Source organism: Oncorhynchus masou, chromosome 10, assembly GCF_036934945.1.
Source record: "Oncorhynchus masou masou isolate Uvic2021 chromosome 10, UVic_Omas_1.1, whole genome shotgun sequence".
NCBI classification, from domain to species: Eukaryota; Metazoa; Chordata; class Actinopteri; order Salmoniformes; family Salmonidae; genus Oncorhynchus; species Oncorhynchus masou.
In genome coordinates this window covers 10,156,731-10,176,458 of record NC_088221.1, presented here as the reverse complement: position 1 = coordinate 10,176,458, position 19,728 = coordinate 10,156,731, and the positions used below count along the sequence as shown (strand labels likewise).

Genomic DNA, 19,728 nt, shown 5'->3' with positions numbered 1-19,728 from the left:
CTCCTGCCCTACCTCTCCCTGTGCTTCAACCATAATCTGTTGTCTCCACATTTCATAATGGATAGGCTTTTCATTACTTCGAACATGACTTCCAGTCTGACGTAACGTATTGCTACCCCTCATCTGTTCCCCCGAGCGTGTTTATTGGCCAAAGAGAGCTCTCACAGTCACTATTTGTATAGTGAATCGGTGTGAAGGCCTCTTGTCCATGCTCCAGCGACGTGGGTTGTACAAATCTGCCTGTTTTGGGTGGTCCTTTCTGCCCAAGCGAGCTGCTTCCTCCGCTCTCTGCCCAGCTGACCACCCGACTCTGATGGATGCTGTGTTTTCGCCCGTCACTCATGCAGAAAGGCCCTGTCTACCCCCCTTTTCCCAACCCCAGCCCTCACCCATCCCTCTTCTCCGGCGAGGTCGTCTGTCCCAGGCCAGCTGCTGATGAGCGGGAAACGGGAAAAACCAGCGCTCTCATCTCCATAGCGTGCGCCAGGCTCTGTCCGGCGTTCCAGCTCCGTCACGGGTTTAGCTCGTAGAGACTCAACAGCAGACAGAGCAGATGGAGCCCCCCATTCCCAGCTGGTCTTCGGATGGACGGCTCCCCCACCCTACACCCACCCCAACACTTCAGATTGCACTGCGGCCCCCTTGTAGTTTTTATTTTTAAATAATCCGACTGAATTTCCCTTTTTCGAGGTGGGGGGTTAGGTAGCGCATAGCGTGGATCGTACGAGTAGACATGCATTCTATTCAGACTGCATAACCCCCCCCCCAGGGTTATCCTAATTGCAGCCTCATCGGTTTTTGGGATTCCAGGTTCATTGTTATAAGGAATCTATCTAATGGGGGGCTGTGTGTTGCTGGGGTGCACTGCAGTCTGAATGAAAGGTATGTCTACTCGTACGGGCCAAACTTTGCGCTACATAACCCCCCCCATCGACATTGCTCAGCTGTATAAAGGACTATAATGGTTTCCTTCCTGACATGATAGGGTTGAGGGTCAGTGTAATAGAGACGTTGCTCTCTTGTAATCACGGCAGAAAATGGAGGGTTAAAAAATGTAAATATTGAGCTTCCCCCGTCCCCTGGTGTGACAGGTCTGAAATTACAGTGGGCTGTGATTCATTCTTAAACGCTGACGTTTATCAAACACCCTGATCAGGTATGATGTTATTACCCTAACTTTTAGGGAAATAGGAACTTCATAACTTCTCTAGTTGTTTTTTTTCCCCCTTCTTCGTGAATCAGTTTTGCTATTGTTATTGCCAATGCTTTTTCAGAACATGGCTGAACTGCTGTAAATCAAAGGGCTTTTGGAGCAGTTAAGGCGCTTGTGTTTTGCCATATCCCGCCACACAAAGTGCACCATAGAAGAATTTGCTGTATATTTATGGGGACGACCTTCCCCATGACCTTGCAGAACACTTGTATATTATTGTAGGATACTTCTCGGAGGCCGTCTTTTTATTTAGACAGACTCGGGCCCTCGTAGCAGCTGCGTTTTCATAAGATTGTTTTTGTACCCTCTCCCTTTTCTTACCCCATCAAATTAGCCTTGATGAAGGTTTGCAATGTATAAATAAACGTGGCATACAAATGGATGGCTGTTGAGTGAGAGTCACGGAGGAGAAATGCCAGAATACTCTACAGAATCATCAGGAAAATAAATAGACCTCTCCCCACCAGGCCTGTGTCTTCGTAAACATTCACCTTTTTTTTGTGGAAACGTAAGGAAACGACCCGGCTGAATTCCATTAGCCATATTGCCCTTGTAAGTGCAGCATTTTGAGATTCCTGTGGAATGGGAACAGGTTTCTGAGAAATACCTTTCTGAACCTCGGAGATTGGACTCCAATGCAGACCGTGTCGTTGCAGGTGTTATTTTTCTCAAGTCGCTTTGATCACGTCAAACGATTACAGCCACATAACCTTAACTTATCAGCTTCAACCTTTTGTGACATAGCCTCCTTAGTTTAATCAAGCCCTTTACTCTGTCCGCAGTCTTTTCTAGGGGGAGGTGAGGTTCCCCTTTGTACTCCTGGGTCCAGGGCAGGGAGCTCAGTTGTGGCCCCTTAGGGGGCTACACACTGACCCTAGCATCCTGTAACCCCCCTTGCCCTTAACCTCACTCATCACCTCACTGACTCCCAGCTATTTTTATGATCTTGCTGGACATTTGGACGATGTCTTTTTTACCCGAAAAATAGGAAACCCCTGAACAACACTGGACTTATCGTCATGGTATAATACCTAGCTTTTTGGCCCCCACCGCTGACACCCTCTCTGGGGACACATTTCAAGACCCTTGGAGGTGGTTGGGTCTCATACAGTGGTGTTTATTTTTTAGGTTCCTGAGCTCAATTTTCTCAAGGAAAGTTGGTACCGACATGTAGCCTATTGTATAATATCATTTTTTTTAATATACAGTACCAGTCAAAAGTTTGGATACACTTACTCATTCAAGGGTTTTTCTTTATTTTTACAATTTTCTACATTGTATAATATAATAGTTAAAACATCAAAACTATGAAATAACATATGGAATCATGTAGTAACCAAAACAATGTTAAATCAAAATATATTTTAGATTCTTCAAAGTAGCCATCCTTTGCCCTGATGACTGCTTTGCACACTCTTGGCATTCTCTCAACCAGATTCACCTGGAATGTTTTTCCAACAGTCTTGGAGTTCCCACATATGCTGAGCACTCTTTGGATGCTTTCCTTCACTCTGCGGTCCAACTCCTCCCAAACCATCTCAATTGGGTTGAGGTCAGGTGATTAAGGAGGCAAGGTCATCTGATGCAGCACTCCATCACTCTCCTTCTTGGTCAAATAGTCCTTACACAGCCTGGAGGTGTGTTGGGTCATTGTCCTGTTAAAAAACAAATGATAGTCACTCTGAGTGCAAACCAGATGAGATAGCGTATTGCTGCAGAATGCTGTGGTAGCCATGCTGGTTAAGTTAGCCTTGAATTCTAAATGAATCGCAGACCATGTCACCAGCAAAGCACCATCACACCACCTCTGCCATGCTTCACAGTGGGTACTACTCCTGCGGAGATCATCCGTTCACCTACACTGCGTCTCACGAAGACACAGTGGTTGGAACCAAAAATATCAAATTTGGACTCATCAGATCACAGGATAGGTTTCTACCAGTTTAATGTCCATTGCTTGTGTTTCTTGGCCAAAGCAAGTCTCTTCTTCTTATTGGTGTCCTTTTAGTAGTGGTTTCTTTGCAGCAATTTGACCATGAAGGCCCGATTCATTCAGTCTTCTCTGAACAGTTGATGTTGAGATGTGTCTGGTACTTGAACTCTGAAGCATTTATTTGGGCTTTAATTTCTGAGGCTCGTAACTCTAATGAACTTATTCTCTGCAGCAGAGGTAACTCTGGGTCTTCCTTTCCTGTGGCGGTCCTCATGAGAGCCAGTTTCATCATAGCGCTTGATGGTTGTTGTGACCACTTGAAGAAACTTTTTAAAGATCTTGAAAAACCCTTGAATGAGTAGGTGTGTCAAATGTGGACGGTTCTTTTTTTATATATAGAAGTGGGGATGAAGGAAATAAGACAAGACAAGGAAATCCTGTTGAGACTACTGAGACCATGGTAGAAATGTGAGGAAACACACGTTTACCTGACCACTGTCACTGGAAATGTTAATTTGTCATATAACCTAAGTATGTCATGCCGCTCGTTGTTACACTGTTGTTGTGTGCGGTTTATACATTGTGTCGCCTGATAATTGAGGTTGATGAAGTGGCTTATTACATCATTATGAAAGCTGATACGCCGCTCTGAAACTGTCCAGCAGTGGCTAAATGAATGTTTCTTTAATTAATGACGCCCCTAGAGGTTGGTCTCTAACAGATTTCACGCATGCAACCCATTCTTCTTGTCAAAATCTTTACTTTGAAGACTGTTATTCTCCCACCCCCTCTCACCAGCTCCTTATTACCACTTCATAAATCATGTGCTTTGCATGCATTTTCTCATTAACCAAATTAGGCGTGAGAGGGTTTGGATGAATTCCACATTGTAGCTTAGCAGCCTGCACTGCAGCCAGGCCAGCAGGTCTGTGAGAAGTTTTGATCTGAAGCCCCGGCATGGGACTAGAGGCCCATCAAACCCAGTTTCCACAAGACGTAACAGTAAAACATTCTGGCACTTGCAAAGTTTCAGGTTTGGATTGATATACTCAGCAACACATTGTTTACAACACGAAACCAGAGGGGACTGAGTAGTTACTTATCCTTGCACTTTCTTGTGCAAGGAAAAGCAAGATTGCAATGCATGACATATCCCTGACAACCCCTTACCTGTATGGATTGAATAGGGCTCCTAGGAAAGAAACGATAGAAAGGGAATTGATGCGCAGCGGTCCAAGGTCGCTGCTGGGAGCCACCTGTTCCCAGGAAGGATCGCCGGCTCGGATCTCCACGGCCAACAGGGCTGGATGAGCTAATGGGAAAACCTGTCCCCCCCCCCCAAAAAAAATATTGTTCTTGGGTCGGGGTGAAAAATAGAAAAAGGAGCGCGCTGAGCCCAACTAGAGGCCCCTATAAAGGGCTGATTTATGCTCGCCTGGACAGAGTGCACCACGCAGACCAGGACTAGTTTCTTTTTGTTCTGTTTTCTTGAATTTCCGAGGGGGTCAGGCTGTGCAAGAGGACCGTAAACAGAGCGTAGCCCGGCTGGGCTTCCGCGGTGCTGCACCACAGCCGGCGGGCCGAATGAGCCGTGGCGTGTTTGTGTAGCCGCCGTGTTCACGGGGCCGAGGGGAAAGCCACCCACATTGCGGACGACCATTAGACATTTCAATCCTTGCACACTTTGCAAACCACAGAGGGAGGGGGGAGACTAGGCGGCCTGTCAGGCATTTTTGCTGGTTTCCTAGAGCAAATGCAGCAGAGTTGAAGTTTGAAGTGTTTTTTTGTATAGTTAAGTTCTATGTAGTTTAGTGTGTTTTTAAGCTGTAATTATTGAGTTAGCGTGTCATAGCGCTCAACATTTAAGTTTTGCTAACCTACCCGGCCTAACACCGTCTACATGACAGTTGGTCTGTTTTGAAGGGGAAGTTGTTGGGGAGTTTACACTGTCATGTAGCGGGAGTAGGATTTCTATGGCCCCGTAAAAGCAGGTGTTTCCATCTGGGGGCCAGAATGACACAAATTGGCCCAAGAGTTAAACTTGAAAGGGCGATAAGTGCAGTAGTTGTTACTGAATACTGTAGTAAAATAACTTCACTGCCACAGCCTGTTACTAAAATAAACAAGGGTTTAAGTCCACAGGAGTGTGGGTGGGTGCCGTCTAGTGTGTGTGTGTGCGCGCGTCTGCAGTCCCACACACACACACACCGACCTGCAGACCCAGCTGAGTAAACATCCCTGGCCTTCACTGTGCCAAGGGGAGCCCCTTCACTCTCCTCCCCTCCCAACTTGAAGCTGAGGGCTGTGGGGTGGCTGGGGCATAGCAGAGCAGGACCCCCCAACCACATGCTATACAGAGGAGGCCTTCAGCTAGTCCCCCCACATTAGCCAGCACAATTCAGCCACGCGTTTGATCCTTATATACACAGCCTAGGTTTGTATAATTCCTGCCTAGCATTTTTTTGCCTTGAAATCCTAAACCACTAAATGCAGCCCTGCGTCTGGCTCCGTTCATTTGATACTTTTTGCTGGCCAGTGTAGAATACCTTAAGGTTTATGTGATTTGGTTGAAGTAGCCTCTCTGGTAGAGAGGAGTGTGTGTATGCGTGCAGGTGTGCAGCAGAGAGGTAGAGAATTCATTATGGACATCCAAAACATATGAAGAGTTGCTTCGCAGCCCATAATGTTATCCCTATAAATTGCCCTTCCTGGGACAATAAAGACTTGCTTAAATTGTCCTCAGAAACACTGGGAAACATCAAGCAGTAGCAGGGTTTCCTCTCATTCCACGGCCACCCTACGTACTTCAAAGTCCAAGATCATCACCATCAATCTTTGGTTCTCTCCATCCCTCAAGCCATCCTTCCCCTCTCTCACAGATGTGAATTTTCCAGAATTATTCAACAATTCCTGCTTATCGAAGACGTCTCCATTCACATATAATTGAAACTGACCTATCCCTAGCCTAAATCCAGATTATCCCAATTACAGGAATAATTTTATATTTAACTGATTTGTGGTCGTAGCTGGATTTATGTAATTGTCATGTAAACACCTTACTCTGCTTATCTTAATTCGCATGAGGTCAAATTTAAAACACCTGGTTTTCTGTGCATTCTTTCACATTTTTAGGAAATGTAAACACATGAATCGGCTATCCAGCGGTGTATTTGATCTGCGCATGTGCCAGCACCGGTAGCGCAAGCCTCTCTCTTTAGCGCGAGTGAAGTGAGTTCGGAACAACTGAATGTATGCATCTTAAAAATCTACTGAACAAAAATATAAATGCAACATGCAACAATTTCAAAGATTTGACTGAGTTACAGTTCATCTGAGGAAATCAGTCAATCGAAATACATTCATTAGGACCCAATCTATGGATTTCACATGACTGGGAGTACAGCTACAACTGGTAGGCCTGATCAACGACGAAACATCCTATGGGGAGGAGGTCAGACCTGGCCAGGTGGTGCCAGAATAACAACCTATCCCTCAACGTAACCAAGACTAAGGAGATGATTGTGGACTACAGGAAAAGGAGCACCGAGCATGCCCCCATTCTCATCGACGAGGCTGAAGTGGAGCAGGTTGAGAGCTTCAAGTTCCTTGGTGTCCACATCAACAACCAACTAGAATGGTCCAAACACACCAAGGCAGTTGTGAGAGGGCACATCAAAGCCTATTCCCCTTCAGGAAACTAAAAAGATTTGGCATGGGTCCTGAGATCCTCAAAAGGTTCTACAGCTGCAACATCGAGAGCATCCTGACCGGTTGCATCACTGCCTGGTACGGCAATTGCTCGGCCTCCGACCGCAAGGCACTACAGAGGGTAGTGCGTACGGCCCAGTACATCATTGGGGCAAAGCTGCCTGCCATCCAAGACCTCTACACCAGGCAGTGTCAGACAAAGGCCCTAAAAATTGTCAAAGACCTCAGCCACCCCAGTCAGACTGTTCTCTCTACTACCGCATGGCAAGTGGTACTGCTTGTCTAGGACAAAAAGGCTTCTCAACAGTTTTTACCCCCAAGCCCTAAGACTCCTTACTATTTGCATTGTGTGCCTCCCCCCAACCTCTCTTTTACACTGCTGCTACTCTCTGTTTATCATATATGAACAGTCACTTTAACTATACATTCATGTACATACTATCTCAATTGTCCCGACCAACCAGTGCTCCCGCACGTTGGCTATCTGCATTGTCCCACCAACCGCCAACCCCTCTTTTTACGCTACTGCTACTCTCTGTTCATCATATATGCATAGTCACTTTAACCATACCTACATGTGCATACTACCTCAATAAGCCTGACCAACCGGTGTCTGTATATAGCCTTGCTACTGTTCAAATGTCTTTTTACTGTTGTTTTATTTCTTTACTTACACACACACACACACACTTTTTTTTCCCGCACTATTGGTTAGAGCCTGTAAGTAAGCATTTCACTGTAAGGTCCACACCTGTTGTATTTGGCGCACGTGACAAATAAACTTTAATTTGATTGGATGTATATGTTGGTCACAGATACCTTAAAGAAAATGGACCTCACAAGTGGGCTCAGGATCTCGTCACGGTATTTTTGTGCATTCAAATTGCCATCGACAAAATGCAATTGTATTTGTTGTCCGTAGCTTATGACTGTCCATACCATAACCCCACCTCAACCATGGGGCACTCGTTCACATCAGTAAACCACTCGCCCACGCTGACGCCATGCACATGGTCTGCGGTTGCAAAGCCGGTTGTATGTACTACCAAATTCTCTAAAACGACATTGGAGGGGACTTGTGGTAGAAAAATTGACATTTAAATTCTCTGGCAACAGCGCTGGTGGACATTCCTGCAGTCAGCATGCCAATTGCGTGCTTCCTTATAACTTGAGACATCTGTGGCATTGTATTTTGTGACAAAACTGCACATTTTTAGAGTGGCCCTTTTTTTGTCCCCAGCACAAGGTGCACCTGAGTAATGATCATGCTGTTTAATCAGCTTCTTGACGTGCCACACCTGTCAGGCGGATTGATTATCTTGGTAAAGGAGAAATGCTCACTAACAGGGATATAAACAAATGTGGTATTTTATTTCAGTTTATGAAACATGGGACGATTTTCTGCATTTATCAGAGTGCTATGAGGTAGCCTTATTTCAGATGTGTCCATGTAAACAGGATTATTGGGGAAATCGTTATTCTTCCAAAGCATGTAAACTTCTGAATCAAACTATTCTATTAAATTATCCACAATAATCACATTTATTGTGTGCATGTAACCATACTCTATGTTGTAGTAAAATTCTCTCTTGGCTTCTCTCCTCCATCACTCAATCCATCCCTCCTTCTCTCCATCCATCTCCCCTATCTATCCATCCATCCTTCCATTCATTCCTTTCTCCAGACACAAAGCCTGGTGTCGGAGGCGGCCAGGAAGAAGGAGAGGGAGCTGGTGTCCAGGGAGATCGAACGGCTGCGCTCGTCCATCCAGACGGTGTGCCGCAGCGCCCTGCCCCTGGGCAAGATCATGGACTACATCCAGGAGGACATGGACGCCATGCAGAATGAGCTGCACACCTGGAGGAGGGAGAACAAGGAGCATGCGCAGGCCCTGCTGCAGGAACAGAGGTTAGAAGGCAACACACACTTTACACACTAAAGCCTGGAGGGAGAACAAAGAAAACACACAGGCCCTGCTGCAGCAACAGATGTAGAAAACCCACAACACATTCATACACACACACAGGACTGACATTACATTTTGTGGTGTGTGTCATTTCCAGAGTGACGGACAACGCTGTGGAGCCTCTGAAGGCCGAGCTAGCCGAGCTGGAGCAGCTGATCAAGGAGCAGCAGGACAAGATCTGCGCTGTCAAGTCCAACGTCCTGAAGAACGAGGATAAGATCCAGAAGATGGTGACCAACATCAACTTCTCCTCGCGAACATGAGGGGGAGCCAAGGTCCAATAAAGGGGTTCGCTCCCTTAAAAAAAACAAGTGTTTGGCTGAGCCTGGGTTCTTACTTAGTCTGGTAACATCCGAAATGATAGAGGAGGCCTCAACTGCACTTTCATTCCTTGTCATCAATGTTCCCTCTAAACTTGGGCGTGTGCGTGGGCCCACACTTCCTCCAGGGCTGCAGTGCAGAAGAAATGCCATGCTGCGCAGAGACGCAAGAGATTGGACTTCACTGAGTTCACCACATTAGTTTGCACTATATAGATCAATGTTTTTTCTGTGATCGAATCAATATTAAATCAGCCCCTTTTCAATGCAACAAACCAAAACAAATCTAACTTTGCAAGATTGAGTCTGTGATTTTGCTGTCGGCAGAGCCAGAGCGCAACGGAGTAGAATTCTATTGGCGGGGTAGCCCACTAGCGGTCTTTCAATCACCCATGAGTTAATGCCTTTTCAGATCAGTTCAGATCAGAGCGCAGAGCGTGTGTACATTTGTTGATATTCTTTGCTAGTTAGCGAGTTGTTAGCCCAGTTATAGATAAGTATAGGTCAGCCATGGGTTGTTACTGCTTCCTACAAGAGCACAAAACATGTAGGATACATTTCAAGCTGTCTTTGAAAAGCCAGTCAGGTGAAAAGCTTACGTCTTAATTAAAGGGGCGGTATTGTATTTTGAGACGGGCTTGAATATGCAAATAAGCCAATATGCAGAGCGGTAGCCTACATTGTCTAATTCTCTGTGTGGTAATAATAATTAGTTGTATTTTATAAAGTGTTTCTTGCATCATGCAACACAATACAATTCCATTTACAATCATCTATTTGGCCCATGGTGTGAGAGACCAAGTAAAAAATTATAAATTAATATCAAGCCTTTTATAATGTTTATTTTATTTTTTAAATTTAAGTCTCATGCAGGCCTGCATTGAACGCCACATATAGGCTATATCATTGAAATCAAAAGCTATTTCCATGTGAAAATGTTATGGGATTTGCTCCATTGGTTTTGCTGGTAGGCCTACATTATTTTCATTGGCTACTGTCAAACTGTAAGGGTACAGCCTCAGAGTTCATTGTAAACGTGCACCGGAAGTTGCACAAAATTCTCACAATGTTCAAGTTTCCGCTCACAAAACCAAAAATTTGCTCAGTTCCCCCAAACAATGGAGGGAACGTTGGTTGTCATGTCATGATGAGGGAAAAAACGCCCCGCTTTTATCACCCCCTCTCTTTTCATGGTGCCTTTGTGGAACATACACACACAAACTAACTGACTGGTTATGGAGAGGGTTTGTATTCAACCCCCTAGGGAGAGAGAGACACTTGTGTTAATTTGTTAGTGCTCCATCCACTTTATGGTGATTGACATACCTTTACATGTTTTTATTAGTTTCTCATTTTTCGACATTACATACTGTTATGCATAGAATAAGGCTTGACTTGAATCTGTATATACAGTGCCAGTCAACTTTGGACACCTACTCATTCAAGGGTTTTTTTTGTACTATATTCTACATTGTAGAATAGTAGTGAAGACATCAAAAATATGAAATAGCAAATATGGAATCATGTAGTAACCAGAAAAGTGTTTGCCGTGATGATAGCTTTGCACACTTTTGGCATTCTCTCACCCAGCTTCATGACGTAGTCACCTGGAATGCATTTAAATGAACAGGTGTGCCTTGTTTAAAAGTTACTTTGTGGAATTTCTTTCCTTGATGCTTTTGAGCCCATCAGTTGTGTTGTGACAAGGTAGGGGTGGTAAAATAACAAGTCCATATTATGGCAAGAACAGCTCAAATAAGCAAAGCGAAATGAAGGTCAGTCAATCTGGAAAATTTCAAGGTCTTTAAAAGTTTCTTTAAGTGCAGTCTCAAAAACCATCAAGCGCTATGATGAAACTTGCTCTCATGAGGACCACCACAGGAAAGGAAGACCCAGAGTTACCTCTGCTGCAGAGGATAAGTTCATTAGAGTTACCAGCCTCAGAAATTACAGCCCAAATAAATGCTTCAGAGTTCAAGTACCAGACACATCTCAACATTAACTGTTCAGAGAAGACTGCGTGAATCAGGCCTTCTAATTTGACAGCCATGTCTTTGTGAGACGCAGAGTAGGTAAATGGATGATCTCCGCATGTGTGGTTCCCACTGTGATCCATGGAGGAGGAGGTGTGATAGTGCTTTGCTGGTGACACTGTCTGATTTATTTAGAATTGAAGGCACACTTAACCAGCATGTCTACCACAGCATTCTGCAGCGATATCCCATCTAGTTTGCGCTTAGTGGGACTATCATTTGTTATTCAACAGGACAATGACCCAACACAACTCCAGGCTGTGTAAGGACTACTTGACCAAGAAGGAGCGTGATGGAGTGCTGCATCAGATGACCTCGCCTCCTTAATCACCTGACCTCAACCAAATTGGGAGGAGTTGGACCGCAGAGTGAAGGAAAGCATCCAACAAGTGCTCAGCATATGTGGGAACTCCTTCAAGACTGTTGGAAAAACATTCCAGGTGAAGCTAGTTTAGAGAATGCAAAGAGTGTGCAAAGCTGTCATCAAGGCAAAGGATGGCTACTTTGAAGAATCTCAAATATAAAATATATTTTGATTTGTTTTAACTTTTTTTGGGTTACTACAGGATTCCATATGTTATTTCATAGTTTTGATGTCTTCACTATTCTACAATGAGAAAAATAAAGAAAAACCCTTGAATGAGTAGGTGTCCAAACTTTTGACTGGTACTGTATATATAAAAAAAAATCCACATCCAACCATATACATTTTATACGCACGTGTAATTTTTAAATATGTCTGTCAATTAACAATTCTGCTGTTCTTCAAAGCCTATAAAAAGCAATAGATCTGAGGTGTGTTTTAACGACTAGGCAGTCGCGAGTAGGAGAAGACATGGCAGGAGGAACAAGACATGTTCCTCCTGGCAACCACTAGCCGTAGCCGTCGGCAAGACAGCATGCTGACTTCTTTTTTTTTTACAACGAGCACGCCTAAATTGACAAATGTAGACACACACAATGAAAAATATTTGAGATATTAAAGCTAGAATTGTTCTAGGCGTACTGGTGCTCCTAAATACAAATTCCAGGTTGCACAGCAAAACATTTTGGCTGACATTAGTTGTCAGTCATCTTTTTAGGATGACGATTTAAAATTCTGTAGATAATGTTCCCAAATTGCATGTGCGCTGTTTGTGATTTGGGAGTTCAAAACTTGATCGTTCTTTCATCTGAATTGGTTTTCAGAAAAACATATAACCAATCTATCCCACCTAGTGAATATTACATGTTTTATGGAGTTTAATTTACATCTTTTTTATCAATCTTCTTAAAAAATCTAAATGATTTGTAAGATGAAGCAATATTAAGGTGGTGAAATTGCCCCACAATATATACCACATGTACAATATAAACCACATGGTTAATAAATGTAGAAAAAAAGTGGTCCACAGTTCAATTCCCGAACAACCCCACATTCTATAGTAACATGTTTATTTGTCCATAACTCTGTTTTTCGCCACACTTGTTTCACTTCCAAAGCAAACATGGTTACTTCAATTGGATAGAGATCCAAACTGTACACTTCTAACATTTACATAGTTCATTATTTAACTTCTTACACAAGTGGAGACAAGTAATACTGTGTACAGATTTGAATCCATCATTTATTATAGCAGGATTATTAGCTAGTAGGGTCGGGCGGTATTCAGATTTTCATATCCTCATGCCGTCCTTCTCTCATCCCAGGATTTATAGTATTACCGGTTTAATACACAAGGGGGTACCAAAATACGCAGAAAAAGCACAGTGGGTCAGAAGTTTACATTCAATTAGTATTTGGTAGCATTGCCTTTAAATTGTTTAACTTGGGTCAAACGTTTCGGTAGCCTTGCACAAGCTTCCCACAATAAGTTGGGTGAATTTTGGCCCATTCTTCCTGCCAGAGCTTGTGTAACTGAGTCAAGTTTGTAGGCCTCCTTGCTCGCACATGCTTTTTCAGTTCTGCCAACAAATTTTCTATAGGTCAGGGCTTTGTGATGGCCACTCCAATACCTTGACTTTGTTGTCCTTAAGCCATTTTGCCACAACTTTGGAAGTATGCTTGGGGTCATTGTCCATTTGGAAGACCCATTTGCAACCAAGCTTTAACTTCCTGACTGGTGTCTTGACATGTTTCTTCAAAATATCCACGTAATTTTCCACCTCATGATGCCATCTATTTTGTAAAGTGCACCAGTCCCTCCTGCACGCAAAGCACGCCCGCAACATGATGCTGCCACCCCCGTGCTTCACAGTTGGGATAGTGTTCTTTGGCTTGCAAGCTTCTCCCTTTTCCTCCAAACATAACAATTGTCATTTTGGCCAAACAGTTCTATTTTTGTTTCGTCAGACCTGAAGACATTTTTCCAAAAAGTACTATCTTTGTCCCCATGCGCAGTTGCAAACCATAGTCTGGCTTTTTTATGGCGGTTTTGGAGCAGTGGCTTCTTCCTTGCTGAGCAGCCTTTCAGGTTATGTCGATATAGGACTTGTTTTACTGTGGGTATAGATACTTTTGATTTGCACTTTTCGCAGCAAAGTACGTTCACCTCTAGGAGACAGAACACGTCTCCTTCCTGAGCAGTATGACGGCTGCGTGGTCCCATGGTGTTTATACTTGCGTACTATTGTTTGTACAGATAAACGTGGTACCTTCAGGCGTTAGAAAATTGGTTCATCCTTGGAAGCATACTTGTGGAGGTCTACAATTTTTTTTCTGAGATCTTGGCTGATTTCTTTTGATTTTCCCATGAAATCAAGCAAAGAGGTACTGAGTTTGAAGGTAGGTCTTGAAATAAATTTCCAAGCTGTTTAAAGGCACAGTCAACTTAGTGTATTTAAACTTCTGACCCACTGGAATTGTGATACAGTGAAATAATCTGTCTGTAAACAATTGTTGAAAAAATGACTTGTCATGTACAAAGTAGATGTCCTAACTGACTTGCCAAAACTATAGTTTGTTAACAAAAAATTTGAAGTGGTTGAAAAACGAGTTTTAATGACTCCAACCTATGTAAACTTCCAATTTCAAGTGTGTGTGTGTGTGTGGGGGGGGGGATTATTTGAAAAATGTCATAAGTAGTTTAATCGGTATTGAAAAACCATCCCATGGCTATTTCCAAATACTCCAATACTGCCCAAGCCTATTAGCTAGCACATCAAGTGTAGATGTTAACATTGGAATGCAAAGGAAGTAACACTTTTTAAAATAAGTTGCTCTAAACCTGTGTAGTAATGCTGTAATGACTTAAGTAACAGCATCAGGGTATACTAACATAGTGCTTGAGCAATTGAATCTAAAATGTTACTCCAAATTCAAAAGGCACTCTCACATCTGAGCAATCTTTTTTGCAGGTTCATGGTAACAGTTGGACAAGAGGAGGGAAAAACCTCTCGTTCTCCCAAACAGTCGTAGTACATTTTAATGAAGGTATGACATTTATACCTTTTTTAGATTTTGTGGCATAGAGAAAGTTAAGATATCAGACACGGGAGGTGATATTAATAATACTCTGAGTAAAAGAGAATGTTTTTGGATTTTCACCCTGCAGACATTCTTTCCTTAAGGTCTTAATGTTGTGAATTTGAATATGAATTATGCCCCTATTTCAGATTACTCAGATCGTTTTTCTTGAAATGTACCCAATGATTTATCGAAACTTGCTCGGTAGGTCAATGTCCTCGTTGTTGTGGTTTTACAGACATGTTCAATACGGCTTATTTACACACTTTATTCTAATATTTATGAAATGCATATTGTTATATTTGGTAGCACTTATTTGTTTTTCCTTCGCCTCCAACCCCTTTCGATGCGTGGAACGGATGTGGGTGGGGCTAGATTTCCATAAGGGTACACATTTTTTTTTTTTACTCACAAAAGCTCTGACGAAGACCGTGAGGCCGATACGTAAGCTTATTAAAGATCAGTGATACTATCAAGAGCAGTGTGCAATCTAAAGTGTTACTAAAATAATATACTGTACAAGGAATTGTTTTTACTGACTGTCCTGTAAAGCAAGGGTCCATTTCTGAACTCTTGTTTCTTTAAATTAGTTATTTCCATATATTTTTAAGATGTGACTGTTTACGCTAAACTGTACCATTCCCACAGTTGCTCTTTTAACTGTATATTATGTCTATCATAGTTCACAAATTAGTATAATTTTGTAGTGAAGTGAAATAAATGGTACATTTAAATAAAATAACTTTGTCCTTTTGATTTAGTTTTTTTATAAGTAGTAACTTATTGCACAACAATAAGCAAGGGAGGGTCTGGGATTGAGTTTATTTTAGGGAATACTGACTCTTTGCTATCGTGAGGTAAACATTACAATGGCATCTTAATAACTGCTCTGGATATCTCACGTTGCATACTGAGCAGATGACAAACGACCAGAGTTTGTGTTTCTGACAGGTTCACCCAAGTCCTCGTGGTGTCTGGCACGACCGAGTCACACTTGCAAGGAGACCCTCTCCTTTGAAGGCTGGCCCAACGTGACATAACTCAAAACATTTACATTTTCTTTAAAAAGCTCTGTATTATAACATCAGCCACTGGACTGTTTTTTTGGCAAGCCATAAAACAGCTGTGATGCACACAAAAGAATTAAGAACCCCTAAAAACTCTTAAGTGCGGTTTTGGTCATTTGGGATAGAAGTTAAGATTTTAGAAGCGCCTTTTATAAAGGCAAGTGGACACCTGCTTAAAGTAAAGACTCTGGCCTTGGTCTGAAGTGGAATAGTTGAATTAGTGCAGGCTGTAGTATTGCACATGCAGCCACTACTCCCATTGTCCCTCTGCATTTGCCCTCCTCTCGTAGAACTCAAGAAAGAGGGTAAACTCTCCTGGAAGACTGAAGTGACTTGTGCCGCGTGTAGGGTTTATATAATGGCTGTCTCTTCACCTTTAGAAAGGACAAGGTTCATCCAACTCAAGTGTTTGGACACTGAGCTTCAGAACGGCTTTCTTTGGTAATGAGCGACTTAATTTAGTGAGTGGGCCCCCACCCTTCAGTTATACCACAATTTACCACTTTACTCAAATCCATTATGTTAAATGGCATGAAAGAGTAGCTAGACACAAACACAGCCATGATATAAAGCATAGACCTTTGAAATGAAACAACATGTTTGACAGGTTCCTTTTCCCACTGTTGAGCAGCCTCGGTGTTTACAGAGCTGGGAGGTTCAGGGTCCCTACGGTCCAGTCTGCTCAGAGTGACACATTGCGCCGCCCGGCCTCCCCTGTTTATTTTTAGAGGCCGCCGTCCAGGGTTCAGCTGTCGTCAGGCAGCAATAAGCCATGCCTGCACACCACCTCCCCCGACGTGAAACCTTCAACAGCGGCACAGTCAAGTCACCTACCAGAGTTGAACAGTGAGTTGAAATTCTGCCTCAAGTTAAGCCACCCAACTCACTCACACTCTCAACTCAGACTGACTGTTGGTCCTAGACCCTAGTCTGTCTGCTTCCTTGTAACCCATGAAAGAAGCTTTATCTCAGGCCATAGTTGCTGAGTCTTACCGCTTTCAAATACTGTTCAAAAAAGGTTATTAATAGCCATGTCACTGGTCCACTGAGCTGTAAGTTGACTTACATCAAAGAAAATAAAGACACCTTTAAATTTGTCTAGTGCATGTGTGTGGTCACTACATTACCAGTCAAAAGTTTGGACATACCCACTTTTCTACATTGTAGAATAATAGTGAAGACATCAAAACACACAAGGAATCATGTGGTAACCAAAAAGGTGTTAAACAAATCAAAATATGTTATTTTAGATTCTTCAAATTAGCCACCCTTTGCCTTGATGACAGCTTTGCCAAGAGTGTGCATTCTCTCAACCAGCTTCACCTGGAATGCTTTTCTAACAGTCTTGAAGGAGTTCCCACATATGCTGAGCACTTGTTGGCTGCTTTCCCTTCACTCTGTGGTCCAACTCATCTCAAACCATCTCAATTGGGTTGAGGTCGATGATTGTAGAGGCCAGGTCATCTGATCCAGCACTCAATCACTATATTTGGTGTAATAGTCCTTACACAGTCTGGAGGTGTGTTGTGTCAAGTGATAGTCCCAATAAGCACTGCAGAATGGTGTATCGCTGCAGAATGCTGTGGTAGCCATGTTGGCTAAATAAATCCCTCACATTGTCACCAGCAAAGCAAAATCACACCACATCCTCTATGCTTCACGGTGGGAACCACACATGCGGAGATCATCCGTTCACCTACTCTACGTCTCACAAAGACACGGCGGTTGGAACCTAAATCTCGAATTTGGACTCATCAGACCAAAGGACAGATTTCCACCGGTCTAATGTCCATTGCTTGTGTTTCTTGTCACAAGCAAGTCTCTTCTTATTATTGGTGTCCTTTAGTAGAGGTTTCTTTGCAGCAATTCGACCATGAATTCCTGATTCACGCAGTCTCCTCTGAAAAGTTAATGTTGACATGTGTCTGTTACTGGAACTCTGTGAAGCATTTATTTGGGCTGCAATTGGAGGTGCAGTTAACACTAATGAACTAATCCTCTGCAGCAGAGGTAACTCTTGGTCTTCCTTTACTGTGGGGGTCCTCATGAGAGCCAGTTTCATCATGGCGCTTGATGGTTTTTACGACTGCACTTGAAACTTTCAAAGTTCTTGAAATGTTCCAGATTGACTGACCTTCATGTCAATAAGGTGGACGCTACCCTGTCGTCCGAGCTGAACATCCCCACTCAGCCCCTCTCCATTCCCATGGAAGTTAGCACTGGACGGGTGCTCTATAGGCCGGGTCACCCACAATACCACCCCCATCAACCTCCGTGTGTCCGGGAACCACAGCGAGACGATCCAATTCCTGCTTATTAAGTCTACTCAGGTTCCTGTGGTATTGGAATTATCTTGGCTCCAGTGACACAATCTCCTTATTGACTGGTCTGCTGGTGCCATCATGGGCTGGATCCCGTTCTGCCACTCTTATTGCCTATGGGATCGACCTTCTCTCAGGCACCACTCCGCCCCGGGGACAACTGTACTCTATCAGGTCCGGAGACCTACATTGAGGACTCCCGAGCTGCAGTGTTCATCTGTCGTTCTGCCTCCCCCGCTGGCGCAGGGTTCTTCTTTGTGGAGAAGGACAAAACTCTGCACCTGTGCATCGACTACCGGGGCCTCATCAACATCACAGTGAAGAACCGCTACCCCCTACCACTCATCTCCTCGGCCTTTGAGCCGCTCCAGGGGGCCTCCGTGTTCTCCAAGCTGGACCTACGGAATGCTTACCATCTGGTGCAGATACAGGAAGGGACGAGTGGAAGACTGCCTTCAACACAGCCAGCGGTCACAATGAGTGTCCGGTCATGCCATTTGGCCTTACCAACGCCCCTGCTGTGTTCCAGGCTCTGGTGAATGATGTTCTTTGCAACATGTTGAACCGGTTCGTCTTCATCTACCTCGAAGACATCCTTGTTTTATCCCACTCCACCCAAGAACACGTGCTCTACATCCACCGCCTCCTGGAGAACCAGCTTTTTGTGAAAGCAGAGAAGTGTGAATTCCATCGCTTCACCATCCCCTGCCTGGGTTACATCATCGCTGCAGGGAGTGTACAGATGGATCCCAGTGGTGGATTGGCCCCAGCATTACATCCAAAGTGCAACTTCATTGTTTCTTGGTATTCGCCAACTTTTATCGCCGCTTTATCCGGGGTTACAGCACCCTGGCTTTCCCTCTGTCTGCACTCACCTCTCCCAGGGTTCTGTTCACGTGGTCCCCAGCTGCTGACCGTGTGTTCCGGGATCTCAAACACCATTTAACCACAGCTCCCATCTTGGTTCATCCTACGATGTGGGGAATCATGAGCTTCACGCGGTGAAAATGGCGTTGGGGGAATGAAGGCACTGGCTGGAGGGGCAGAACAGTCGTTCATTGTTTGGACAGACTACAAGAACCTGGAATATCTCCGCACCGCAAAGCATCAATTCCAGGTAAGCTAGGTGGGCCCTGCTTTTCACCCGGTTCAACTTCTCCCTCTCATACCGACTGAGATCCAAGAATGTCAAGCGTGATGCGCTGTCACTCTGCAATATCCCCGCGGCTACACCCCCAGAACCCGAGACCCCCCATCCCACCTCGTGCCTGGCGATGGCTCTCAGCTGGGGAATAGGGAAGCAGGTTCCTGAGGAAAAGCATTCCCAGTCGAACCCCAGTGGGACCCAGATAACCGCATGATTGTTCCTGACGATGTCCGCTCCTCGGTCCTGGAGTCACTTCAAGCTTTTTGCAACACCGCTTTTGGTGGCCTACCATGGTTCCTGACATCTCCGCGTTCATCGCCACATGCATGATCTGTGCGCAGAACAAGACACCCTGGCAAGCTCCGGCTGGTCTCCTGCAACCTCTGCCTGTTCATCACTGTCCCTGGTCCTACATATCCCTGGACTTTGTCACGGGTCTACCCCGCCTGATGGCAGCACCGCCGTCCTGACAGTAGTGGAACGGTTTTCCAAAGCCGCCCACTTCATTCCTCTCCCCAAGCTACCCTCTGCCAAAGAGACAGCTCAGCACACAGTGCAGCACGTCTTCCGGATCC

The 19,728-nt window shown here is 44.2% G+C and overlaps 1 protein-coding gene across 2 annotated transcripts in view; it reads left to right on the top strand.

The window, feature by feature from the left end:
• Nucleotides 1-11,786, top strand: part of traf3ip1 (TNF receptor-associated factor 3 interacting protein 1) — a 46,477-nt gene extending 34,691 nt beyond the window's left edge. For both annotated transcript variants that reach the window (XM_064975787.1, XM_064975786.1), the window contains 2 exons: nucleotides 8,539-8,762; nucleotides 8,918-11,786. In XM_064975787.1, coding sequence (XP_064831859.1) covers nucleotides 8,539-8,762; nucleotides 8,918-9,083 — 390 coding nt within the window. In that variant the 3' untranslated portion in view covers nucleotides 9,084-11,786. The remainder of the gene's footprint in view (nucleotides 1-8,538; nucleotides 8,763-8,917) is intronic.
• The last annotated feature ends 7,942 nt before the right edge of the window (nucleotides 11,787-19,728 follow it).